We start from the raw sequence: 24,335 nt of genomic DNA on the forward strand, positions 1-24,335 counted from the left end.
CGGGCTCCTGTGTTTGAGCTGAGCCCCATAACCCGGCTCTAATTCTGACTGGGGAGCACTGGTCCTGTGCCTCCCTCGCTCTGTCTGGTATTGGGTCACAGGAACAGTCCCTGGGTCTGGAGAAGGCCACTCCCCACCGCTGCAATCTTGCCTGGGCGGGAACAGGTGGGGCCACCGGGGTTGGCAACCTCCAGGGGGCGCCTGGGCAGGCTATAGCGGTGTGCTTGGTTGGGGTGCAGAGCAGTTGAGAAGAGCTCACAGCGTGGCCAGATGCTGCTGCTCCGGTGAGTTTTTAGCATTCGCTAGCCAACTCGAGGTCCTGAATGGGCGGATTGGTTCCTCGCATGCTTTACAACAGAAACAGATACGGGAAGGATTGGACCAAGTGTGCCTCGCAACTTCCGGCCTTGAGCATGATGGGAAGGCAGTGGGGGAGGGGTGCAATGGAGGAGCCGAGCTTGGCAGACCGGCTCGGGGAAGATCGCGGTTCCCGCAGCCACTGCGGTGGGCTTGGGGCTGCATCGTGCCATGCGCCGGGCCCCCACGCACAGGCCAACGTGTTGCTGCTGCAGCGGCCGGCTAGGGCCGCTCTCCGGCCTCCTGGCGCTCTAACCGTTCTACCCACAGGTCTCTGCGGCTCACCATGTCCCTCAGCCTCTTCCGGCGCCTCCTCCTGGCAGTCCTGCTACTGGTGACCATCTGGACCCTCTTTGGGCCCTCCGGCTTCGGGGAGGAGCTGCTGAGCCTATCCCTGGCGTCCCTGCTGCCAGCCCCAGCCTCACCGGGGCCGCCCCTGGCCCTGCCCCGCCTCTTGATTTCCAACCCCCAGGCCTGCGGTGGCCCCGGACCCCCTCCCTTCCTGCTCATCCTGGTGTGTACGGCCCCGGAGCACCTGAACCAGAGGAACGCCATTCGGGGGTCTTGGGGCGCCATCCGCGAGGCCCGGGGTTTCAGGGTGCAGACGCTCTTCCTCCTGGGAGAGCCTCTCGGGCAGCACCTCCCCGACCTAGCCTCGGAGTCGGCAGCGCAGGAGGACATCGTGCAGGCCTCCTTTCAGGATTCCTACCGCAACCTCACCCTCAAGACCCTCAGCGGGCTGAACTGGGTGAATAAATATTGTCCTATGGCCCGCTACGTTCTCAAGACGGACGACGACGTGTATGTCAATGTCCCAGAGCTGGTGTCAGAGCTGATCCAGAGAGGGGGCCCTTCAGAGCGATGGCAGAAGGGCAGGGAGCCACAGGAAGAGCCCACAGCTGTCCACCAGGAGCACAGAGGCCAGACAGTCCCGCTTCTGTATCTAGGCCGACTGCACTGGAGGGTGAACCCCATCCGGACACCAGGCTCCCGGCACCATGTGTCAGAAGAGCTGTGGCCTGAAACCTGGGGTCCTTTCCCACCTTACGCCTCGGGCACAGGGTACGTGCTGTCCGCCTCGGCTGTGCAGCTCATTCTGAGGGTGGCCAGCCAGGCGCCGCGTCTACCTCTAGAGGACGTCTTTGTGGGAGTGAGTGCAAGGCGAGGAGGCCTTGCCCCCACACACTGCGTCAAGCTGGCTGGCGCCACCCACTACCCCCTGGACAGGTGCTGTTACGGGAAATTCCTGATAACATCCCACAAGGTGGATCCCTGGAAAATGCAGGAAGCCTGGAGGCTGGTGAGCGGACTGGATGGGCAAAGGACTGAGCCCTTGTGCTCCTGGCTCCAGGGACTCCTGGGTATCTTGAGGTGCCGGTTCATAGCCTGGCTCAGCAGCAGCTGAGAGCCAGGGGCCACAGAAGAGCATCTCAGGGACCTGTGCCCCACAGTCAGTGTGCACAGACTGCAGCTCCTCCCTGTGGTGATCCCTCCTCACAGCAGACTCTAACGCCACCCCAGGCAAGGAGAGAGAGGAGACTTGGGGCCTGACAGCTCCCGACAGTCAGTCACCCTCACCCGGGAGGGATAAACGCAGGAGGGTACCGGGAGACTGCTGTTCTCACCAGCTGGGACAAGAGCAATAAACTCGTCTCTTCACCCCACGTGCAGGCTGTCACCTGTCTTCACCACGACCCCAGCACACCCGGAGAGCCTGGGGGCTCCAATGCAGCTGCATGCAAGTCCATCTTGGACAGCCACTCGGGATAAGGCTGAGGCAACCACAGGTGTGGAGTAGGAGAGAGGCAGGACAATGAGCTGAGTCTAGAGTAGCCCCACGAGGGGAAAACATCTACAGGACGATCCAAACACTCCCCCAACCTTGTTTATACCCACCCAGCCAGCTAGCCAAGGTGAGACACACAGCACACAGGATGAGTTCCTACAGATCTTTTTGATTTGTTTTATTTACAAATTTGATTTGTGTGTGTAGAGTGCATGTGACTCGTGTGTGTGTGTGTGTGTGTGTGTGTGTGTGTGTGTGTGTGTGTGTGTGTGTGTTGGCCCATATGTACACAGAAAGTCAAAAGACAACTTGTGGGAGTGGTTCTTTCATTCCACCATGTGTCTTCTGGGAATTAACCTCAGGTTTGGCATCAAGCTCCTCTGCCCACTGAGCCATCTGGCCCCATGGATCATCTCGGGAATGCTGTCTCGGGCTCATCGTACAAATCTATCCAGTGCAGATGGGCGGGCTCCAGAAGGCTTGGCCGTCTCTTGTTTCTGTTGCTGCTGCTGCTCAAGGCTCTGGCGGACTTTGTCCTGGAGATAAGAAACGGGGCCCAGGACAGAGTGAGCAGAGGCTGGTGAGAAGGCTCAAGGCTGGCTACCCCACGTCTGCATACCCTGTGCTCCTGGTCCATGACCTTCTTCTTCCTCTTCACCAGGCTCGCTGTGGAGCCCCGGCCCTTCTGCTTCGCCTTGGGTTGGAAGGCAGCCTTGGCATCGGGGTCATAGCCCTGAAAGGGACCAAGTGAAACCAGGAGCGGCCCAGGGAGCGGGCAGTTCCCCCTGCTGAGCTGACTTCCAAAGGGGGCCCTGCCTCAACGCCGCCATGTGCCATCCTTTGGTCAGGCCCATGGGAGGCCTGCCTGCTGAATGGGGACGGAGGGGAGGGGAGGGCGGAGACTGCAGTCGGTATGTAAAATAAATGAAAAAAGTGTTAAATTAAATGTTAAAAAATGGGGTAGGGCATGGGGGGGGGCACTCAGACGGGTGAGGAGAGCTGGGCAATGTGGCAGCTCCATACCAGTCTCTCTATCCGCTCCTTCTTCTGCTGCTCCAGAGTGACCACATCCACCTCTGCCAGGGCTCGGGGGTCCAAACAAATGAGCTCTGCGGGTACCTGGAGGAGCCACGGAGACGGTAAGGAGCCACAGGGAGGCGACACCGGAAAGGCCCGGAAGCCAAGGAGGGCGGCCCGCAGAGCTCACCTTTTCCAGCAGGGCCTTCACCTCCCACTCCTGACGCTGCTTCCGGCTCCTGTACGGGTTGTTCTCCAAGCCGTCAAAGTTGGGCTCGGCAGAGCCTGGGGAGGAGGAACATGGGCTGATCCTGGTCCTGCAGCTCCAGACTGACGGGCCACTGCCCCCCCTCCCCAGCTGTCAGGCCCTGGCCCACTCACCAGGGACCAGCATGCTGGTGACGCCTCCACTGTGCCCCACCCCCAACACGTCTTCAAAGGGGCAGAACTGGAGTCCATGCACGTGGCCTGAGAGTCGGTGGGTGAGGTAGGGCTGCTCCAGGGAGGGCGGGCTGGCCTTGCCCTGCCCTGCCCATATGTTGACCACATCACCCATTCCTGCAACTAACAGTCCCCGCTGGGAAAAGGCCAGATGTCCTGCTCCCTGAGGCAGGGTCCGGGCACTCAGGGGCTGGAATGTCCCTCGCAAATCAAAGATCTTGAGCTGGTGGTCCAGGCCAGAAGTGGCCATGTACCTGTGTGGGAGACGGACTAATCAATCTCCAGTGGACAGTGACAGGAACCTGTGGCCACGTCCCAAGTATCTAATCTGGATGTGTGAAGAGAGACTAGTGACCACTCTCCACACTAAATGCTGCACCTCACATAACTTACCCATTGCTTCCATTTTATTTATTACTTACTATTTGTTCGTTTTGAGATAGTCTCACTAGGGAGCCCTGACTCACAGAGATCAGCCTGCCTGTACTTCCCAAAGGCTGAGATTAACAGTGTGTGCCCCTCTGTTTTCAAGGCCAGAGAGAGCCAGGCGCAGGTGGCACACGCTTTTAATCCCAGCGCTCGGGAGGCAGAGGCAGGGAGATCTCTGAGTTTGAGGACAGCCTGGTCTACAGAGTGAGTACCAGGACAGGCTCCAAAGCTACACAGAGAAACCCTGTCTTGGGAAAAAAAAAAAAAAAAACACCAAAAAATAAATAAATAAAAAAGGAAAACCCTCCTAGAAAGTAATAAGTAATGCTTTTTTTCCCAGAGGCTCAGAGGGAAGCTAAAGGTGACGAGCCTTGCCAAAGAGTCTCTTGGCCTTGACCATGAATCCAGGAAGGGACTGAAAGATTCTATGAGCAGAGGTTCATCCTGTGACAGAACCCAAAAGAGCCTCAGCAGGACACAACGGTTACTGAGCTAGGCATGATGTGCATGGCTTTAATCCCAGCACTAAGGCAGGTCTCTGAGTTCGAGGCCAGCCTTGTCCACAAAGCGAGTTCCAAGCCAGCCAGGTTACATAGACCATGTACCCTGCCAAAAAAGCCACTGGTAAAAACCAGAAATGACTGCGAGATCCTGGACAGCGTCCCATCCTCGGGTGGAGCTGACCCCTAACTATCTACAGGATCCAGTGGGAAGCTGAGGCCTGGCAGCCCTGCTGCTGTCCTCTCCAGATTTCAATTCACTGCGATCCTAACACAGGCCTCCAGAAAGCCCTAGGGAAGAGGCCGCTTCCCCTGTAGCCTGAGGGGAACCAGAGCTAAGCAGGGAGCAGCTGAAGATCCCAAGCGCTCAGGGCTACGGTGCTGACCAGGCAGTGAAGCCCTGGGCAGGAGCTGCAGGCCCCGGCAGGGTGAGCCCCAGCTTAGGCCGCTGAAGGCACAAGGTTCCAGTCAGTCAGGCTTCTGACTTCCCAGAGCCAAGCTGGCACCGGTGGAGACCCAAATCACTGTTCACAAAGACAACAGCAGTGGCCAGAGTGACCTCAGCATCTTGGAAAACTTTTGCATGGTGGTAACTCCAGGCTTTCCCTACCCTGGCTGGGGGGAGGGGGGGGAATGGTATCCGCAGTGGGGGTGCACAGCTTTAATCCCAGTACTCAGGAGGCAAAGGCAGGCAAATCTGAGTTCAAGGCCAGTCTGAAACGCTGTCTCAAAAAAAAAAAAAAAAAAAAAAAAAAAAGGTGCACTGATGCTGAAACTTCACGTTAGAAACCCCTGATCATCAGTGCAAGAGGGAAGCAGTTTGTAGGAAACTCCTCTGCGAACAGCTCAGGGACATGCCGCTGGAGAACTGGCAGCATGAGGGGGCACAGACAGCGAGAGCCCCCGGAGCACAGGGAAAAGCTGGCAGGATTTCAGAGGCGGCCACAAGCAAGATCAAGAGGGACGCCCAAGACAAGCGTCAGACCTGGGGCCCCGAAAGCACGGAGAACATTGGCTTTTTGACTGGTTTCAGTATGTAGTCCAGACTAGTTCTCAACTTTCAATCCTCCTGCCTCAGCCTCCTGGGTGCTGGGACTAAAGAATGCACCACCAGGCCCTGCTCAGACAATCAACACTTTTGACTCCTGAGGAACTTGGGAACTGTGGCTCAAAGTGTAAAAAGACACTGTGGCACACACCCATAATCCACTCAGGAGGCTGAGGCAGGAGGCTTGCCACATGTTCTGGGCCAGTTTGAATTGCAGAGAAGACAGCTCCCCACCCCCCCACGAACTGTGTGAGCGTGGCTGGAGGGGGTTGGGACATCGTTTGCTAAAAGCCTTCCTTTAGCTGTTACCAGGCAATAAAGTGAGTTCCGGTGCAGTCTGGATGGTGCCTGGCAACCAGGACACTGTGTCACCCCCATCAAAGATGTCGGTCCAGATCTAGCTGGGCAGTAGGCTGGGGTGGGTGTCTACCGTCCCTGACAGAGTACCAACACGCCCCGTGGCTGTTCTGGTTTGTATTTTCTCCTTAACCCTCTCATTCTTCAGACACTCACAGGGCACCTCTGGCGGGTGAGGCTCCAGGCTGACCTGGGGACATTAGCATGAACCCTGAATCTACCCACATGTGGCTAGAAAGGAGTGGAATTCGGGTTGGGAAAACTTTTCTGAGAAGGAATGGGAAGTGACGCAACCAGTAACAGACCCACCAAGTCTGTAGGGACAAACAATGCCTGACAGAAATGAGGTGCACCCCTAAACTACGCCATCTGTCTGCACGGGACTGCAAGGACACACCATGAGCCTGGATGCAGCCTGTGCTCCTGGAGGAACTGCCTTCCGTCTCCTTCCGCCCAGCCACACCCAACACCTCACCCCCAAACAAGTGACTTACATGCCCGTGGGATCCACTGCCACCGCCCGCAGCCCACCACGGTGACACAGAATCTTTGCCAGTGGCTCCTTCACAGCTGGACTCCACAAAGACACGGTGCCTGGAGGTGACGGGAGAGTCCGGGTTACGAATGCAAACTCAGCCCGGCTCTTGCCGTTGGTTTTAGCCCAAGGTTATCAAATGAGGCAAAGAGAGGACCAAGGTGAAGGAACTGAAATGTGAAGGCAAGTGTTTTATTCTAGGGGGTATAGGCAAGGTTGCAGCGTTAGGATCTCCCTCTCCTCTCTCTCTTCTATTTATAAAAAAATAAGTTAAGTATATTTGCTAAGGTAGTATAAGTAATATATTTCCTTTAGGGGTTTGCTAAATTAGATATCTGAAAAAGTACTCGAGTAGTCCTACAGAATGTAAGTTTATTATGTAGGTTTGAATGATAGAATGTAGGTTTAAACAGGTGATAGATTTAGTATAAAGTGAGTCAGAAATGTAGGCTTAGAATATATAGGCCTTAGGTTTAAGGATATGGTGAAAAAAAAAAATTGAGAATAGGTTTTCCCAACCTGGGACTCGGAGAGCAATGTCCATGGCGGACTGTGGACTTGGCAGTTCTAGAAAGCCACCAATAACAAAAAAAACAGTTCCAGAGACGGCCAGCTTCAGAAAATAGCAGCCAGAGGGTCTCTGAAACCGAAACCCTCAAGGCATCAACGCCATGCAGATGGCAGATGCGCGAGCGTCTACAAGCTTTCTACCGAAAGCAAGCCACAGTGAAAAATGAACGAGCTAAGTCACGAGCGAGGCTAAGGACAAGCAGCACTTTGGAAAGCCCTGCAGAGATGCCGCGCTTCAGGAAAGGTGAACAGCAAGATTCTGCAACCTTTGAGATGCTACTGCGAGAAAGACCTCGGAAAGATGAACAGTGAGCAGAGCAGCGATGAACAGTGGAGACGCAGAGACGGACTGCTGCTTCTAGGCCCGGAAAAGTGGTGTCAGTGCTGGACAAACAGTTGAGACACAGGAACTGCTGAGTGCGCCAGGTTGAACAGCTAAACCAAAGCGGCGAAACTGCTGACTGCTACGGAGGACTCGGGGACAGGTTTGCTGAGCCCTGGGACTGTCGGCGGTGCAGGTAATGAGTTCTCCTCCCAAGCCGGGGGTGCCGTGGGAAGGCCACAGTGTCAGCTCACGGCAGCTGAAGGAGCCTTGTGCCTGTGGGGCTCTGAGGTGAGGCTCTCTAGCCTGGTCCGGGACTGGTTGCGGAAGGCTACAGACCGCAAAGCACAGCGCTGGCTGAAAGCGAGGTTTCAGAGAGACTTGCTCGAACTGGAAAGTTTGGTTGTGGGACTTCTATCTGGAACTGTTCGCTTCAGAGTCATTAAGACTCTGACAGCTGTGCAGACTTAAGGGCAGCTGACGAGCCAGGCCCTAACTATGACCGCTCAAAGGAAACTTTAGGAATGGAACCAAAACTCTTTGAACTTTTGAACTTAAAAAATAAAATGGACAGTAACGAGCTCATTATAATGGGACAGTTTGAATTTACTTATACATAAATACTCTATCAACAGTGATGGCTTATGAACTGCTTATGGTACCGTTTATATAAAAATGGAACTGTTTAAATAGAGAAGGTTGTTTTTGTTTTTTTTTTTAAAAAAAGGGGGAGTGTTAATATTCCTCAGTATATTTAATTTAAAAAATATTTTCGTGTTGAGTGAATTAATGTTATGTTTCGTATAGTTCTAAATTGTTAGGTTGAGAGTAGGCTTGTAGAAATTATTATGTTAACCTATTGATATTGATGCACCATGGTTTGAAGTTAAGAAAGTATACATCAGAAGTTTATCCTATATTTTGTTAGCAAGAAATATTAAGAGTTTGCTTTAAAATGTAAGATTGAGAAAACTAACTATGCTGTGATTGGTGTGATAAAAAGCTGATAAAAGGTGGCGCACGCCTTTAATCCCAGCACTCGGGAGGCAGAGGCAGGCGGATCTCTGTGAGTTCAAGGCCAGCCTGGTCTACAGAGTGAGATCCAGTCACAGAGAAACCCTGTTTTGAAAAAACAAAACAAAACAAAAAAGCTGAACAGCCAATGCCTAGGCAGGAGGTATAGGTGGGGCTTCCAGGCAGAGAGGATCTGGAATCGCCAACCAGACACAGGGGAAGCAGCATGGGCAGTGCAGAGATGAGGTAACGAGGTAACACAACAGAACGTGGATTAATATAAATGGGTTAATAGCAGGATAAGCGTAATCTAAGGCCGAACATTCAAAATTAATCATAAGTTTCCAGGACGGAAAATGACTTGTCACAGATACCAGACCCTGTCTCTGTGAAAAGAAAAGAAAAGAAAAGAAAAGAAAAGAAAAGAAAAGAAAAGAAAAGAAAAGAAAAGAAAAGAAAAGAAAAGAAAAGAAAAGAAAAAGGCGGAACATTCAAAATTAATCATAAGTCTCCAGGACAGAAAATGACTTGTCACAGATACCAGACCCTGTCTCTGTGAAAAGAAAAGAAAAACCAGAAACTGACCGTTACTGTGTCCGAGATGGATAACAGCATTGTAGGGGTTCTGAGCCATGACACTGAGCCGTCCAGCCCTTGCGTTCAGAGCGCTCACAATCTTCCCCACTGACACATCCAGGTAGGTCAGAAACCCTGTCTCTGACTGAGAGAGAAAAGGAGATGTCCAGCTGTCCAGCTGTCCTGTCTTCCCTCTAGGAGTCCTAGAGGAGAACGGTCCTCCCAAGGACCTGCTGCCACAGGGCCCCCTGTCCCACAGCCACTCACAGCGGTGGCCAGGAGGAAGTGGAAGGGGAGGAACTCAAGCCGAGTTACTCGGTCACAGCGGCGGATGCAATGGAGCTCGATACCCTGGTTGTCGTAGATGTAAAGCCAGCGGTTCTGAGCGACAGCGAAGAGAGCCTCTGAATGGAGGAAGCTGGGTAGAAGGGGGAGGAGTTTCATGGGAGCCGGGACCCCAGGGCATCACCCACTGGGACCGGGCTGACCCACTCCCACCGACTGCCAGCAGCGCAAACACTGACTGGATGTCCCGCACGGCTTCCATGACGTTGATCTCACACATGAGCTTCTTTGTCACCCAGTCCAGGGCAGCCACATGACCCCGACGACCTCCTAATGCCAGGTGTCTGTTGGAGGTGAAGCAAAGGCAGTGTTGAGGCGGGAGCGCCCTGACCTGACTGCAGTCGTGCGGTCAGCCCACCCCAGCCCCGACAGACGGAGGAAGCGCTGCTGTAGACAGCAGCAGCCAGACACACAGCGTAGCTGAGGAAGGCACAGCTCCTGTAGCTGAGGAAACACAGCCACATCGAGTTCACGGGTCAGAGCGGCTAGGACGACGGCTCAGTCAGTAAAGAGCCTGCCACGAAAGCGTGACGTCCTGAGCCTGGATCCCTGGCTCACGCGTAATGCCGGCGCCAGGGAGGCCGGGACGGGCAGATCTTGCTGGACATCAGACTAGGCGGTAACAGGCTCCAGGTTCAGTGAGGAACCCTGCTCAAAGGTGGAGACTAAACAGAGGCCTCAGGGGCGAAGAACACTTGCTGCTCTCCTAGAGAACCTGGGTTCGGTTCCCAGCACCCCCACGACAACTCACAACCAAACCACCGGTAACCCCAGTTCCTAGGGATCTGATGCCCTCTTCTGACTTCCATGATAGCAGGCACACATGTGGTGCTCAAACATGTAGGCAAAACACTCATAACCATAAAATAACAAATGAAAATCCAGAAACATTAAGAAGTAAAGTGGAGTCCAACAAGAAGGCTCAGTGGCTGAGAGCACTGTACAAGCCTGGTGACCTGAGTCTGAGCTCCAGAACCCACACAAGGGCGGGCAAGAAAAACGACCCCACTCGGTTGTTCTTTGAGCTGCCCCACACACCCAGTCATGGGCACGCACAAGCACCCACACACACCTGCCCCACACACCCAGTCATGGGCACGCACAAGCACCCACACACACCTGCCCCACACACCCAGTCATGGGCACGCACAAGCACCCACACACACCTGCCCCACACACCCAGTCATGGGCACGCACAAGCACCCACAGACACCTGCCCCACACACCCAGTCATGGGCACGCACAAGCACTCACAAACACCTGCCCCACACACCCAGTCATGGGCACGCACAAGCACTCACACACACCTGCCCCACACACCCAGTCATGGGCACGCACAAGCACCCACACACACCTGCCCCACACACCCAGTCATGGGCACGCACAAGCACCCACACACACCTGCCCCACACACCCAGTCATGGCCACGCACAAGCACTCACACACACCTGCCCCACACACCCAGTCATGGGCACGCACAAGCACCCACAGACACCTGCCCCACACACCCAGTCATGGGCACGCACAAGCACTCACACACACCTGCCCCACACACCCAGTCATGGGCACGCACAAGCACTCACACACACCTGCCCCACACACCCAGTCATGGCCACGCACAAGCACCCACACACACCTGCCCCACACACCCAGTCATGGGCACGCACAAGCACTCACACACACCTGCCCCACACACCCAGTCATGGGCACGCACAAGCACTCACACACACCTGCCCCACACACCCAGTCATGGGCACGCACAAGCACCCACACACACCTGCCCCACACACCCAGTCATGGCCACGCACAAGCACCCACACACACCTGCCCCACACACCCAGTCATGGCCACGCACAAGCACTCACACACACCTGCCCCACACACCCAGTCATGGGCACGCACAAGCACCCACACACACCTGCCCCACACACCCAGTCATGGGCACGCACAAGCACTCACACACACCTGCCCCACACACCCAGTCATGGGTACGCACAAGCACCCACACACACCTGCCCCACACACCCAGTCATGGGCACGCACAAGCACTCACACACACCTGCCCCACACACCCAGTCATGGGTACGCACAAGCACCCACACACACCTGCCCCACACACCCAGTCATGGGCACGCACAAGCACCCACACACACCTGCCCCACACACCCAGTCATGGGCACGCACAAGCACTCACACACACCTGCCCCACACACCCAGTCATGGGTACGCACAAGCACCCACACACACCTGCCCCACACACCCAGTCATGGGCACGCACAAGCACCCACACACACCTGCCCCACACACCCAGTCATGGCCACGCACAAGCACTCACACACACCTGCCCCACACACCCAGTCATGGGCACGCACAAGCACCCACAGACACCTGCCCCACACACCCAGTCATGGGCACGCACAAGCACTCACACACACCTGCCCCACACACCCAGTCATGGGCACGCACAAGCACCCACAGACACCTGCCCCACACACCCAGTCATGGGCACGCACAAGCACCCACAGCACACACACCTGCCCCACACACCCAGTCATGGGCACGCACAAGCACTCACACACACCTGCCCCACACACCCAGTCATGGCCACGCACAAGCACCCACACACACCTGCCCCACACACCCAGTCATGGGCACGCACAAGCACTCACACACACCTGCCCCACACACCCAGTCATGGGCACGCACAAGCACTCACACACACCTGCCCCACACACCCAGTCATGGGCACGCACAAGCACCCACACACACCTGCCCCACACACCCAGTCATGGGCACGCACAAGCACCCACACACACCTGCCCCACACACCCAGTCATGGCCACGCACAAGCACTCACACACACCTGCCCCACACACCCAGTCATGGGCACGCACAAGCACCCACAGACACCTGCCCCACACACCCAGTCATGGGCACGCACAAGCACTCACACACAGCACTAGTAACAATAAACGGGAGGAAAATGTGGAAAGCAGTACGTGAAGATGCCACAGTAACCTCTGGTAATCACAAGCGTACACGCCCACGTGCAGCTGCGCCACCACATGAACACGCACACACATACACAGACAAGTCACTGGAAGCCGAGGGGCTGAGGGTGGGTTGGCTCGACAGCCAAGTGTGTGCTCTGCATGTACACATGAGGTCACGGGTTCCGCATCCAGAACCACAGAAGAAGAGCTCAACTTCCTCCAGCTCCTGCTGGGACGATCCCTACCATGATGGGCTGCATCCCGCAGAACTACAGGCCAGAATTAACCCTTCTTCCCTTGAAAAGGGGGCAGGGGAGGTGTGGGAGAGGCAACGCAGAGTCAGGGCAGAGCTAGGAGTGCGCCCTCGTAGCAGTCTGGGTGTCCAGCACATGCCTATAACCCCAGCCCCAAAGGAAAGGAAGACAGGACGCCCACGGGGGCCCTGCAGGCTTCCAGGTTAGGAAAACCCAAGCCACTCTGGTCCCCGGTGTGCACACGTCAACCGTGAGTCCTGTCTTAGAAAGCGAAGAGCCACCGGAACTCAACCTTACCTCCCTGTGCGAGAGTAGTTCAGTCTGTAGGGTCCAAACTGCCTCAGATTCAGGTCAAAGTGCTGGCAAGGGGCGGAAAGCAAACATGAAAGAAAGAACTCCCCGACGCAGCCTCCGGGCCCTCTTCCTCCTCAGGCTCACCTTGGCAGCGCTGGCGATGTCCACGGCCTCCACGATGTCCGTCTGCAGGATTTTTGCCGTGTCCTCCCCATCTCCGTCCAGAAACCTGGGAGGCACAGTTTAGGGCGACGCTGACCTTCTCCAGCACGAGGCTGGCCCGCAAACATCAAAGCCCAGGGCAGGGTGCACTCACCCAGGCTCCTCGGCCAGCAGCAGCTCGGCGCGGGCAGCCCTGACGCTCGCCTCCTCCTCCTGCGCCTCAGCCGTCTCAAGCTTGCTCCGGGTTTTGGGCTTCGAATGTGGGAGCTACGGCGGGGTGGGTCGGGGTTGCAAGAACCGAGGAGCATCCGTGGGGCCCCAGGGGAGCCACGGACACGCCACTAGCCACCTCACCCATGCATCGCGGCCTCCCACCCCTCCCCACCGTCCGACCCGCCCTGGCTCACCGTCTTGGACTTGTCGATGCGACGGAACTTGCGGGCCCCCTCCACCGGGGCGGGGGCGGGTCCCGGAAACGGGTCCTGGGCCTGGCGAGGGGAAGGGGCAGAGCCTGATCGACCCGGCTGCTCTCACCCTCAGACGCCACCCCGTCGGCCCTGCCAGGCTCACCCCAGACAGGGTCCGCGGCGGCTTCTTCCGGTCTGGGGCGCTCCTCGGGGTCCGGGGCTTCTTGCAGAACCGAGACTTCGGGGCGCCGTGCACGCCCTGGGACCTCTGCGGCCGCGGCTCCCGCGTCCTCGCCCTCTTCCCAGGCGGCCCCGGGGCGGCGCCCGCAGCGGCCGGGGTGGTCTCCTCCTCCCAGTACCGCCGCGGCTTCTGGGGACAGAGGAGGAGAAGGCCTGGCACTCGCAGTCCGGGCCGGAGCCCGAGCCCCGAGGGCGGCGGCGCCTCCCACCGAAGCCGCTACCTTCCTCCGGGCCTGGGGGCTGTCCTTCTTGGGTGGGACACCCCGACCCGGCTTGGGGGCTGTCTCCATCTCGCTGACCCAGCGACGACCCACGTGCGAAACTCCCCGCAGCAGTCCCACGGCCCTCGGAAAAAAAAAAAAAAACTTCCGGGAACCCTCCGGCCTTCATCCAATCATCGCCGTACGGGAGCCTGAAGCCTCAGGCGCCATCTCGAGTGAGGGCAAGCCTCTGTGAGCGGGTAGGCTCAGCCGAGGGGCAGCTTCTGGCCAAATGGTGACTAAAAGGTAAGTCTGGGCCCCGAACCCTCCTAACGATGAGCTCCTTTTTTTCCAGATTAACTTCTCTGTCTTGCCTAAAACCTCTCGAGTGGAGTCTTTTTCCGGCAGAACGCGGTTCACACGCACACACAGGTCAGAACTACAAGTCCCGGCGTGCCTGTCAGAACGCGGCTTCCGGCGCCGTCTGTTTCCCAGCATGCCTTGTTCACTTCCGGGTTTGTTGAGACCGTGAAGAGGCTCGGGGCTTGGCTCGGAGGACCCGGAGGGTCCATGTCGCTCCGCACCTCCTAGGTAGTGGCTCTTCTGGATGAGGAGGAGCTGCGGAGCCTCAGAGAGCCGCCGGGACGAAGTGCTGTCCTCCCGCAGGGTCGCCTGAGCCCAGGACGCCCGCCCCGGAGCCTTTCTCCTCCACCATGGCCGAGCTGATCCAGAAGAAGCTGCAGGGAGAAGTGGAGAAATACCAGCAGCTGCAGAAGGGTGAGCGGGCAGCGGGTGGTCCCGGTGCCCACGCTGAGTCCACGCACCGCAGCGAGGGGCCGCGGGGCGGGCAGCTCGGGCCCCTTCCTCCCTCCCTCCCCACCGGCCCCTCCGGGACCGTGCGGTTCCTGCCCCATTTGATGTCTTTAATCATGCGTTTCCTCCCTCCACCCCAGACCTGAGTAAATCCATGTCGGGGAGGCAGAAGCTGGAGGCACAGCTAACAGAAAATAACATCGTGAAGGAGGTGAGGATTCGGGACGCCGGGACAGAGCGGGGCTTTGCCGGGCACCGTTATCTCATCCCCCTCCCCCTCCTCTCTCCAGGAACTGGCCTTGCTGGATGGATCCAACGTGGTCTTTAAGCTGCTGGGACCCGTGCTCGTCAAACAGGAGCTAGGGGAGGCTCGGGCCACGGTGGGGAAGAGGCTCGACTACATCACCGCGGAGATGTAAGTGCTCAGCACCCGGTGATGCCGCCGGCATCTCCGCGCACCAGTGTTGGATAGTTCTCCATAGCGGTCCCCGCTTCCCAAGCCCTGCTTTCTTATTCCTCCCTGAGACAGGGTCTCACCGTCAAGTATTGGCTGGCTCCCGAGGGGTGGGGTTAAAGGCGCTACCAGTTCAGCCTTCCTTTTTGCATCATATTTAGGGGGGCGGGCACCTGTGCCATGGCACTCGTGTAAAGTCAGGGGACAACCTGCGGGAATCGCCTCCTTCCTGCCATGTGGGCTCTGGAGATTGAATTGAGGTGTCAGCCCTGGAGGAAAACAGCCCTGCCCACTGATCCACCTGACCAGCCCTTTCTTTCCCTTAGTGCGCATCTCCTACCCCCACCCCACCCCGCGCCCCTGCATCCCCCAAACCTCAGACTTTCCACCAGTCTCCCCTTGCCACTCAAGCCCCCACTGATTTCCGCTTGCCTCCCTCTTCCCCTCCTCAGTAAGCGCTACGAATCGCAGCTTCGGGACCTTGAGCGGCAGTCGGAGCAACAGAGGGAGACCCTCGCTCAACTGCAGCAGGAGTTCCAGCGCGCCCAGGCGGCAAAGGCTCCTGGGAAGGCCTGACCCCGTGGAGGGTGGGGGGGTCTACACTAGAATAGCCAATAAAATGTCAACAAAGCCAGTTCTTTCTACCCGGTCTTTCTTCACTGGCCTTTCCCTTTCCTCGGCCCCTTCCTGGTTATAATTTACACCTCTGAGATAGGGTTCTGGCGTTTTTGTTTTCAGTTTTGAGTCTGAAATGTCTCAGCCTGTTTCTTGCCTGTTCACACAACTCTTTATCTTCCCTTATGTTGGTTGGCGTAACCCGGGGACATGGGAGTATAACCCTAAGATGTCAGTTTAGTTGTAGAACACACGGTTCTCTAGCCGAGAGCCCAGGGTGTGACGTGGTCCCTCACTCTGAGCACTTGTCCCCAGACAGCTCTAGGTCATTAGCCTGTCTTCACCTGTCTTCTTAGCATTGGTTGGAATCTCTCTTTTTTTTTTTTTTTTTTTTGTCTTTTTGTTTGGAGAGAATGTTTCTCTGCAGCCCTGGCTATCCTGAAATTCGCTCTGTAGACCAGGCTGGCCTCAAACTCACAGAGATCTGCCTCCTAAGTGCTGGAATTAAAGGTGTGTGCCACCACCACCCAGCTGAATGTAACTTTTAACTAATCTGAAATTCTTCCAAACATATATGTCATATCCACAAAGTTGTTTTTTAATTTCTTTGTCCTAAATTATTTCTTGTGAATCTGCTTTTGAGGGACAGTGATGGATATGATTCAGGAGCCCCTGCTTCTTAGTGTCTGTGGCAAGAGAAAGCAGTCTATAGAGGAGCCAGGAGTGAAGGCGTCACCGGGTCCGCTTTCACCAGGACCCTGCTCTCAGGTCCCCGGATGGACCAGAGCCTTGTGCATCCTGCCCGCCAGGCACGTCACACTGAGCCATGCCGGGCACCCCTGGAAGTGGAGTCCCTGGCCCTGTTCTCTGCCTTCTTTCATCCCGCTCCTCATTCCTAGTGCCCAGTTCTGTGCACTGAAGGATGGGAACAGAATTCAGGTAGTGTTTGGGTTTATTGTCTTAGTGTTGTCACAGTGACAAGAAGCTCCCAACAGAAGGTCATGTCATTGTCCTCTGCCCTGGGCTCAGCCTCTAGGCCTTTCCTTGGCCCTTCACAGGCTAGCGTGTGGCAGGAGCACACTCTTCCCAACACTGACAGTTCACCACATTGCCCAGAGGTGGAAGCTGTATGCTGGGATCCAATTTGGTTATGTGATCACCAGTCCACGGGGCTGGCTCTCTCGGTGGTTTGGTAAACAAGTGGCAGTGGACTGTCCAGGGCTGCTGGCCGCCTTTCAGGATTCCTGCTAGTGTAGTGGCCACCACTGCTGGGTGAGTGCTGTGACTTCTGTAAACCTCAAAACAGGGCCCGTGCAATCTTCCTCCCCGTGGCCTTAATCCTGGGAAAGGAGCCCCCCCCTCCCTCGCTCGGGGGAGTTCCTGAGGCAGAGGGGCCGATGTGGGAACCCGGTGTGGCAGCGGAGGACCTTCTGCGCTGCCGCAGGAGGAAGTCGTGAGATGCACCATCCATAGCATAGAAGACATTAGCCGAGTGTGGGATGGTTAGCTCTGTGGGTTCAGAGGGGGTGTCAAGCATTCATTCCTCCCCCGAGTGCCCCGTGAGAACACACCCTTCACTTTGCCTTCCCCTGGCTGCTCACCTCGCTCCCCCGGCAGCAGCTGTACCAGCTCAAACTCTGAAGCCACTGCAGAATCACGATTGTTTTTCTTAAGGACACGACTAATGACACTTGGAGCCTTGTCCTGGCTTGTCACCTTCAAAAGAGACCAAAAGAGCAATAAATACACCATGATGACCTGTTTCCTATCCTTCCAACCCAGCCAAAAAAAGACCTGTGTCCAATCAACAAGAAACCCAATAAGCCAGCCCACATGGTGCCAGCAACAAGGATGCTCCTGCAGGGCAACTGCTGGATCTGAAAGTGTACTCAGCCCCAACACTCAGGGTGGCCCGCTAATGCAGAGTCCCACAGGAGCTACAGTGGAGTCCTGACTGCCCAAACCCAAGATGACACTCCTGTCTAATACAGCGAGGTTCTCCCCACCCAGCCCGGCCCCGGCTCCCTCACCAAGATGCTCTTGTAGACGCTGCCGTCTTCCCCCAGCTCCATCTGGACTCGGATAATTCGGCAATCGGAGGACCCTGGTCCAGATACCCCTCCCCCGTATCCAGAACCCCTAGAGGCCCCCTCTCCTGTGCCCCCACTCAATGGGGATCCACAGGAGGCTGAGCGGCGGTGACCCCGAGAGGGCCTAGGGGAGGAGGCTGGAGGGGAGAGGTGGCTAGGGTCAGCCGGACTGTGCAGAGAGGAGGTGCTTTCCAGGGCCGAGTCCAGAGACGAGACGGATGGCCACTTCATGTGCTAGGGGCAGACGGGGGGAGGTCACGGAAGGGGAGGTCACGGAAGGGGAGGTCACGAGGGGGGGATGGCCACTTCACATGCTAGGGGCAGACGGGGGAGGTCACGGAGGGGGAGGTCACGGAGGGGGAGGTCACGGAGGGGGGGATGGCCACTTCATGTGCTAGGGGCAGACGGGGGAGGTCACGGAGGGAGGGAGGCAGAGAGGCGTCTCAGCGTGGTCAGAGGTGGACTCACCTGGGCCAGCCGAGTCAGCAGAGGAGCAGGGGTCCCCGGTGCTTCATCTCCCCCAACACTGGGCCGATCCCAGGACACGAGAGGGGTGGGGCCTCCGACAGAGCCCAGAACTCTGGGGAGGCAGGAAGTCAGACCAGGACAGGGGCAGCGGCAAGTCCCCATGAGACCAGCTCCCAGCCAGCAATGCTCCTACTCTGTCCACTGTGAGATGACTAGCGTCGGCCGAAGCATCCTGGTAGCAGGGGAGTCACCGGTACCAGGAGGTTCCACTTCACAGGACACACGGTGACTGGACAGGATAGCCATGGACAGAGGTCAGGATATGCCATCAACACACACACCCACATTCCCCAGCCAGAGCCCTAGAACCCAACCACCCGGCCAGTCACCTCTGAGCTTCTGTTAATGGCTGGAGGCCCTGGAGCCACTGTTGGATATCAGGGTCAGGACGGAGGTCGTAGCCACGACATTCGTTCTGGAGGCGCAGCAGCTCAGAAAGGACCGCAAACTCCTGGGAAGGAGCCCTCAAACTGCAGGAGCCAAAACTCAGGGACCCCTGAGTTTGCCTCCCTCTCCCCATCCTGGGACATGATCAGGGAATCCCAGGGTCCAGCCCCACAGTCCCCTCACCTTCCTCCGCTTGTCAAAATTGATGTAGCCGTTCTGCAAGGGCAAAGGACGAATGTGCTAATCCTGCTCGGGCGCCAGAGAGAACACCCTTCTTCCCAAACAGAGCCAGTGCACAAGCCACTTAGACCGTGGGATTCCATCCCTCTCCTCCATTCACACCTCAGACCCAAGCTCCTATCTGCCTTGGCTGGCTAGAACTCACTATGTCGATCAGACTAGCCTTGAAGTCATAGAGCTCTGCCTGCCTCTGCATCCTGAGTGCTGGGGTTAAAGGCGTGTGCCATTCTGCTGGGCAAAATAAGTCTTAAAAATTAAAACAACAGCCGGGCGGTGGTGGCGCGCGCCTTTAATCCCAGCACTCGGGAGGCAGAGCCAGGCGGATCTCTGTGAGTTCGAGGCCAGCCTGGGCTACCAAGTGAGTTCCAGGAAAAGGCGCAAAGCTACACAGAGAAACCCTGTCTCGAAAAACCAAAAAAATAAAAAAAATAAATAAAAAAATAAAAAAAAAAAAAAAAAATTTAAAACAACAAAAAACCATGTAGACCAGGCTGCCCTCTAAGTCTGAGAGACTGTCCTGCCTCTGCATCCTGAGTGTAGTGTGGGGTTCCAGGTAACACCCAGCTCCACTTGACACCTTAAATTACTGTCTAAGAGAAAGCATCGAGCTTCTAGATGAGACAATTGGGCTCACAGCAGGACAAGGAACTTTCTGGAAGCCTCGGCATCTTTTGCAGCACTGTGGGTGGAACATGCTGGGGAGCCCCTCATATCACCACCAGCTATTCAGGATTTGTTATCTCATAAACTATATGCCAGTGTTTCCGGTCTGCTCAAAACACTCGACAAAAATGTATTCATTTATCCCTCCCGTTAACAGGCTGGAGTGGACGCAGTCAGACGTATACTGACGACCACCGAAGTGCGGAGGCTGAAGTGTTTGCCATGGAGACAGAACCTGGCTCCAGAAACTGTACTCTGCTGCTTCTGTCTTGTAGCCTCTCTGTGGAAGGGCTCTGTCTGAGCCTTAGGTGCACCTGTTAAGCCTTCCAGAACAGACAGACAGACAGACACACACACACACACCACTGACCTCCAGCTCATCCTTGGTGGCTGCACACACACACACACACACACACACACACACACACACACACACACACACCACTGACCTCCAGCTCATCCTTGGAGGCTGCACACATGCACACACACACACACACACACACACACACCACTGACCTCCAGCTCATCCTTGGAGGCTGCATCCAGCATCACTAGGTCCTTCAGGAAGGTCCCAAGGTATGGAACCACACCCTGCAGAGAGGTCAGGGTCAGACTCCCGCCTGACACACACCCTTCTTTCCCTTCCCTCCGCACAGAACTGTCCTCGTTCACCTCGCCACCAGGCCTCCCAGCCCCACTGGTCACTCACCCCACCCCTGGAGCCGGACCTTGGGGCCTTCTTGGAGTGTGGCTCCCCAGGGGGCTGCAGCTTCACTTCCTGGCGGTGACAAGATGTGGTGAGGGGTGGGGGGCGGGGCAGGGGCTGAGGCTGGGGAAAGCAGGACCGGCCTCACCTGCAGGAGGAGCTCTCTGCTCTGGGAATAATTATCCTCCTCGGAGAAAATCTGGCACAGGCTGGAAAAGACTCTGAGGCTGTCCCTAGGGAGGAAGAGCAGTGCCCTGAGCACAGGCCTGGCTCAGCTGCTGCACCCCAGGCCTCAGGCACTTGGGGCCTCCCACCTGGCTGCTTCCCCCCAGGCCGCCCGAAGCCTGTGGATAGGGCTGGACTGCAGGGCCGACACAACAGCGTAGACTGAGGAGAAGTTCCGAAGCAGGCGGCACTCCTGTGAGGACCCGAAAAGAGAGTCAAGGCCGTCGGCAGGCCCTCTCCATGTCACAGTCCCCAGCCAGCAGGGCTGTTCTCCCTTACCTCGGCCACACGGATCCACTTCTCCAGGAGCCGGGCCCTCTGAGGGGGTCGGAGCGGCCTCACAGTCACCTCCCCTGGCCCCTCTCCCATCGAGGTGGCCCCCAGGACAGAGCTGACTACTGCCCCTGCCACCTTGTTGAACTGTGTGACGGTAGCTCGGACAGATGGGCAGAGATGAGAATGTCCTGGCCGGTCTCTGTGACCCCACAGGCCTCCCAGACACTGAGAGGGGACCAGATTGAGAAACAGCTCCTGCAGGGTAGAGCGCACGGGTTAAAATGGACAGTCGGCCAGACCGGCTTCCAATCCCGGGGAGCTGAGGCTCTTAAGTGGCCGGGGACCAGCAGGGCACAGAGCTCGAGGATGACAGCCAAGGAAGGGGAGGAGGGCAGGGAGGGGCAGAGCCGCAGAGGGAAGAGCAACTCCAGGAGCATCGGAAGCAAGGAGAGGTTAGTCAGGGGTCAGAGTGTAGGGTCAAAGGTCAAGGTCTCACCGCATCTAGCAGGGTCAGCTGTTCGGCCAAGTGGTCAGCGAGGAACACCAGGACATCCGTGGGGTCAGCAGGGGAATCGCCAGGAAGGGCCAGGGGCTTAGGAAGGTTGGGGGCCCGGGGGTCTACCCGGGCCCTGAGGTTTCGGATGAGGTCAGCACTGCCCCCCCCAACACCCTCCCGCGCTGCGTACCCTGTCCGAAGCAAGAAGCTCTCAAGCCGGTCAAGCTGACCCTTGACCTCAGAGCCAAAATCCTCAGGGTGAGAGGCCAGCCAGGTTGAAAGTACGGAGATGGCTACCCTGGGAGAGGGGGAGCCAGCCAAGGGTCAGAGGTCCAGCCTCAGCTTCGTCAGGGGGGACTGGGGTCGAGTCAGGGGCACTCACCCTGTGGTCCTCTCTAGCTCACCAGGAGGATGCGACTCAAGGGCTTCCAGCCTGCGGATGAGGAGAGGGTCTACCTATGCAGCTCCTTCAACCCCCACCCCCACCCCCGGTGGTGCTGTGAGCGCTCAGAGGCCCGGGAGCCCCCTCCACCCTTGGCCCCTGACCTGTCAGTCACAAGCCCAAACAGGGCAGGCGTGGAGGTGAAGGCCCGGTGGGTGGCCAGCAAGGCTGGAGTGAAGGTCATGTCAGCCCCCGACGTCCTGGCATCCAGCAGGTGTCTGACCAGGGCCTCCAGAGTGCCAGCGCGGAGCCGTCGGGAGGAGCGAGGCGGGGGCACAGGAGCCTGGAGAACACGGAGTGGGGCTCACTCATCTCCCCACCCCTACTGGAGACTCCAGACCTAGCTCATGTTTGCCAAGGTTCAGAAAGAGCTCAAATCACACAACACGGGGTCTAGAGAGACTCCAGACCCGCAACCCGGAGCTCTGCCCAAAAAGAAAGAAAAAAAAAAAATCAAAGAACTGCGGGGTGAGGGGTCAGAGGTGAGAGGTCAAAGCCATGATCTCACCAAGGGGTCAAGAGGCCGGTACTGGCGGCTGGTGACAGTGAAGGTGGCGCCGTCTTCCTCCTCATCCCAGACGGACGCGGGAGCCTGGAGGAGCGGGGAAAACAAGTCAGTTCCACAGCCCCTCCAGGGCCCGGCCATTGCTCCCCAGGCCCTGCTCCTCCCTCTGTAGCCCTCACCTGTGACGGCAGGGGACAATACCAGCGAGTACGAGGGCTAGAGGGTGCTGGTGACCCCAGGTCTACCCCCACTGGGGCTCAGACAGCCCCCCCCCCAGCCGCCTCAGAGCTTGCTGGAATAGAGAAGGTCGTAGAGGGGGCTTCAACTGAATGCAGGAACCCTTCTTCTGGACACACCCAAATCGCCTTCCCCCCCTCCCACAGCTGAGCCCAGCTCGGCAGAAAAGCGGGGTGCAAAGGGCGGGAGCGGCGCGCCAGACGAGGCACGAAGCCAAAGGAGAGACCTGAAGCACAGGGAAGCTGAAACTTCAGGCCGTCACATGCCCCGCCCTCCCCGACAGAAGCACAGGAGCCCCACTGCATAGACTCCCCTTCCCCAGGTCTCCCGAATGCAGCTCCCACTCAATCTCAGCACTGGGGATCCCCTGAAGGTGGCGGCTCCGATCCCAGTTACAAGAAAAAGGGGAAGTCGGGATGATGGGGGGACGGTAGACTCAGAGTCATGTGGCCCTAGCCCCTCCCCCGACCGATCCCGAAAAACCAGCCTTGCCAGTCACCCTAACTTTACCAATGTCGGGACCCAGGAGACCAGGGCCTCTTGGGCTCCGAATCTAACTTCTGGATCCTCCTGAAGCCCCAAGTCCTGCCGCTGGTCACAACTATTAGTCCCTAAGAAGGAAGATGACCCCTCTCTACCTATCCTAGGATCATCTCACCGGGTGCCAGGACCTCTGGGCTTGCTGCCCTCAATCCAGCACCAGGGGGTGGGGGAAGGGGGCGGTGAAATCTGAGGGTTCCCTCCCCAATCCTAGAGGCTGAGGAGCTGGTTACTGTGGAAACAAACCCCTCCCCGCCAAACAAAAACCAGGAGGGAGACAGGGACCAAGACACAACTGCCCAGAGGCAGCTCTCTGGGGCAGGCATGGGCAAAGAGGACCTGAGCCCCGCAGGCACAGCCAGCCTGCCTGGCCGCCAGGCTTTCCAGGCAGGAACTCGGCAGGTTCCTGCAGGCGGGTCCCGAGTCAGACCGACAGGGAGAAGTCCAGAGACTCCAGCGCCCGCCGCCAGACACCCAGACGGAGGTGCGGATGTGAGTGCGGCAGGAAGAGACCGAGGGACCCAGAGACACCAAAAGGAGGAGAGTCTCAGAAATATTTAATGCCCTGCCTCCCGCCACCCGCGTCTCACCTCTTCTTCTTCCTCATCCTCTTCCTCCTGCCCCCCGCCCACGGCCCGGCCACCTGGGTCCCCACCCTCTTCGGGGTCTCGGCTCCGGAAGCTGCTCAGCACGACTCCCCCGGGGGGGTTCGTGTCCAAAAGCAGCCGCAGGGGCCGCGGGAGCATGGCCGAGTGGAGGAATCAGCGGGGTCAGGCCATGGGGGCGCCTGGGGAGAGACGGGTGGGGCGGGGGTGGAGTCAGGCGGGCGTGGGGGAGACGGGCGTGGGGGGGACGGGCAGGGCAGGGGACCTGGGTGGGAGTCCCTCAGGAAGGCTGGGGGGCGGGCGGGCACGCAGGAGTGGGGAACCAGGGCCCTCAGTGCCTGTTGGGGGTTAGGGGATCCCGAGTGCGGAATGGGCAGGGTCACCCGGGGCTCGGGCTCTGACCTGCTCGGGAGGGGTGAGAGGCTGTGCGCGCGTCCCGGGCCTCCGTTCTGGTCGGTCTCTGGCCCTCGACCGAGTCCCCTCCCGGGCTTTTCCGCGCCCCCCTCCCAAGCCAGCCGGGCTCCCGGGCCCTCCCGCCCTTTCCGCTTCCCCCCTCCCGGCGTCCGCCCGACAGCAGGAGCCAAAAAGGGAAGGAAGTGAGGACAGGAGCCAGGGCCGCCGACTAGGGAAGTGCTGGACGCCAGGGGCCAGGACCCAGACTCCGGG

The 24,335-nt window shown here is 57.8% G+C and overlaps 4 protein-coding genes across 9 annotated transcripts; 2 read left to right on the forward strand and 2 right to left on the reverse strand.

Annotated features, from left to right (window-relative positions):
- The first annotated feature begins 176 nt into the window (after window positions 1–176).
- B3galt4 (beta-1,3-galactosyltransferase 4) lies at window positions 177–2,305 on the forward strand. 2 transcript variants are annotated; one of them, XR_013046696.1, is made up of 3 exons: window positions 177–284; window positions 628–1,878; window positions 2,029–2,305. XR_013046696.1 is itself a non-coding variant. In XM_006996566.4 (2 exons), exons 1-2 carry the CDS (start codon window positions 271–273, stop codon window positions 1,760–1,762), a joined length of 1,149 nt encoding a protein of 382 aa, XP_006996628.2. In that variant the 5' UTR covers window positions 177–270; the 3' UTR covers window positions 1,763–2,021. The 2 variants fall into 2 exon arrangements, 1 of the variants encoding a protein (XP_006996628.2); XM_006996566.4 differs by lacking the exon at window positions 2,029–2,305 and having other exon boundaries at window positions 628–2,021.
- Window positions 2,293–14,024, reverse strand: Wdr46 (WD repeat domain 46). Its single transcript, XM_006996568.4, has 15 exons — window positions 13,869–14,024; window positions 13,571–13,777; window positions 13,408–13,488; window positions 13,155–13,267; window positions 12,983–13,067; window positions 12,842–12,903; window positions 9,477–9,581; window positions 9,220–9,370; window positions 8,962–9,097; window positions 6,430–6,529; window positions 3,542–3,855; window positions 3,351–3,445; window positions 3,167–3,262; window positions 2,763–2,876; window positions 2,293–2,679 (listed from the first exon to the last, which is right to left on the reverse strand). The coding sequence occupies exons 1-15, from the start codon at window positions 13,935–13,937 to the stop codon at window positions 2,578–2,580; spliced, it is 1,830 nt and encodes a 609-aa protein (XP_006996630.1). The 5' UTR covers window positions 13,938–14,024; the 3' UTR covers window positions 2,293–2,577.
- A 321-nt stretch (window positions 14,025–14,345) lies between these two features.
- On the forward strand, window positions 14,346–15,748 carry Pfdn6 (prefoldin subunit 6). The gene is made up of 4 exons (XM_006996569.4): window positions 14,346–14,624; window positions 14,801–14,871; window positions 14,951–15,075; window positions 15,567–15,748. The coding sequence occupies exons 1-4, from the start codon at window positions 14,561–14,563 to the stop codon at window positions 15,688–15,690; spliced, it is 384 nt and encodes a 127-aa protein (XP_006996631.1). The 5' UTR covers window positions 14,346–14,560; the 3' UTR covers window positions 15,691–15,748.
- Window positions 15,749–16,663: 915 nt separating this feature from the next.
- On the reverse strand, window positions 16,664–24,212 carry Rgl2 (ral guanine nucleotide dissociation stimulator like 2). 5 transcript variants are annotated; one of them, XM_006996573.4, is made up of 18 exons: window positions 24,072–24,212; window positions 23,655–23,851; window positions 22,291–22,374; window positions 21,887–22,065; window positions 21,723–21,773; window positions 21,341–21,638; window positions 20,848–21,099; window positions 20,658–20,761; window positions 20,492–20,576; window positions 20,347–20,415; window positions 20,154–20,228; window positions 18,918–18,950; window positions 18,677–18,798; window positions 18,481–18,576; window positions 18,288–18,399; window positions 17,760–18,053; window positions 17,331–17,445; window positions 16,664–17,238 (listed from the first exon to the last, which is right to left on the reverse strand). In XM_006996573.4, exons 2-18 carry the CDS (start codon window positions 23,808–23,810, stop codon window positions 17,027–17,029), a joined length of 2,337 nt encoding a protein of 778 aa, XP_006996635.1. In that variant the 5' UTR covers window positions 23,811–23,851; window positions 24,072–24,212; the 3' UTR covers window positions 16,664–17,026. The 5 variants fall into 5 exon arrangements, with proteins under 5 accessions (XP_006996635.1, XP_076413371.1, XP_042122178.1 ...); XM_076557256.1 differs by lacking the exon at window positions 23,655–23,851 and having other exon boundaries at window positions 24,072–24,130; XM_042266244.2 differs by lacking the exons at window positions 23,655–23,851; window positions 24,072–24,212 and adding an exon at window positions 23,183–23,635.
- Between the last annotated feature and the right edge of the window lie 123 nt (window positions 24,213–24,335).

The sequence above is a fragment of the Peromyscus maniculatus genome, chromosome 21, assembly GCF_049852395.1.
Source record: "Peromyscus maniculatus bairdii isolate BWxNUB_F1_BW_parent chromosome 21, HU_Pman_BW_mat_3.1, whole genome shotgun sequence".
NCBI lineage: Eukaryota > Metazoa > Chordata > Mammalia > Rodentia > Cricetidae > Peromyscus > Peromyscus maniculatus.

Bases quoted from the DNA above. Each gene is read 5' to 3' on its own strand.
- Rgl2 (XM_006996573.4), bottom strand. From the start codon at position 23,810: ATGCTCCCGCGGCCCCTGCGGCTGCTTTTGGACACGAACCCCCCCGGG. The intron at 22,375-23,654 runs GTGAGACGCGGG...CCGCTCCTCCAG, and splicing joins AGGATGAGGAAGAAGAAGAG to GCTCCCGCGTCCGTCTGGGA. The intron at 18,054-18,287 runs GTGAGTCCACCT...GTCTGCCCCTAG, and splicing joins TGCTGACTCGGCTGGCCCAG to CACATGAAGTGGCCATCCGT.
- Wdr46 (XM_006996568.4), bottom strand. From the start codon at position 13,937: ATGGAGACAGCCCCCAAGCCGGGTCGGGGTGTCCCACCCAAGAAGGAC. The intron at 13,778-13,868 runs GTAGCGGCTTCG...CTCTGTCCCCAG, and splicing joins GCCCCCAGGCCCGGAGGAAG to AAGCCGCGGCGGTACTGGGA. The intron at 2,877-3,166 runs GTATGGAGCTGC...GGTCCCTTTCAG, and splicing joins AGGAGCGGATAGAGAGACTG to GGCTATGACCCCGATGCCAA.
- Pfdn6 (XM_006996569.4), top strand. From the start codon at position 14,561: ATGGCCGAGCTGATCCAGAAGAAGCTGCAGGGAGAAGTGGAGAAATAC. The intron at 14,872-14,950 runs GTGAGGATTCGG...TCCTCTCTCCAG, and splicing joins AAAATAACATCGTGAAGGAG to GAACTGGCCTTGCTGGATGG. The intron at 15,076-15,566 runs GTAAGTGCTCAG...TCCCCTCCTCAG, and splicing joins GACTACATCACCGCGGAGAT to TAAGCGCTACGAATCGCAGC.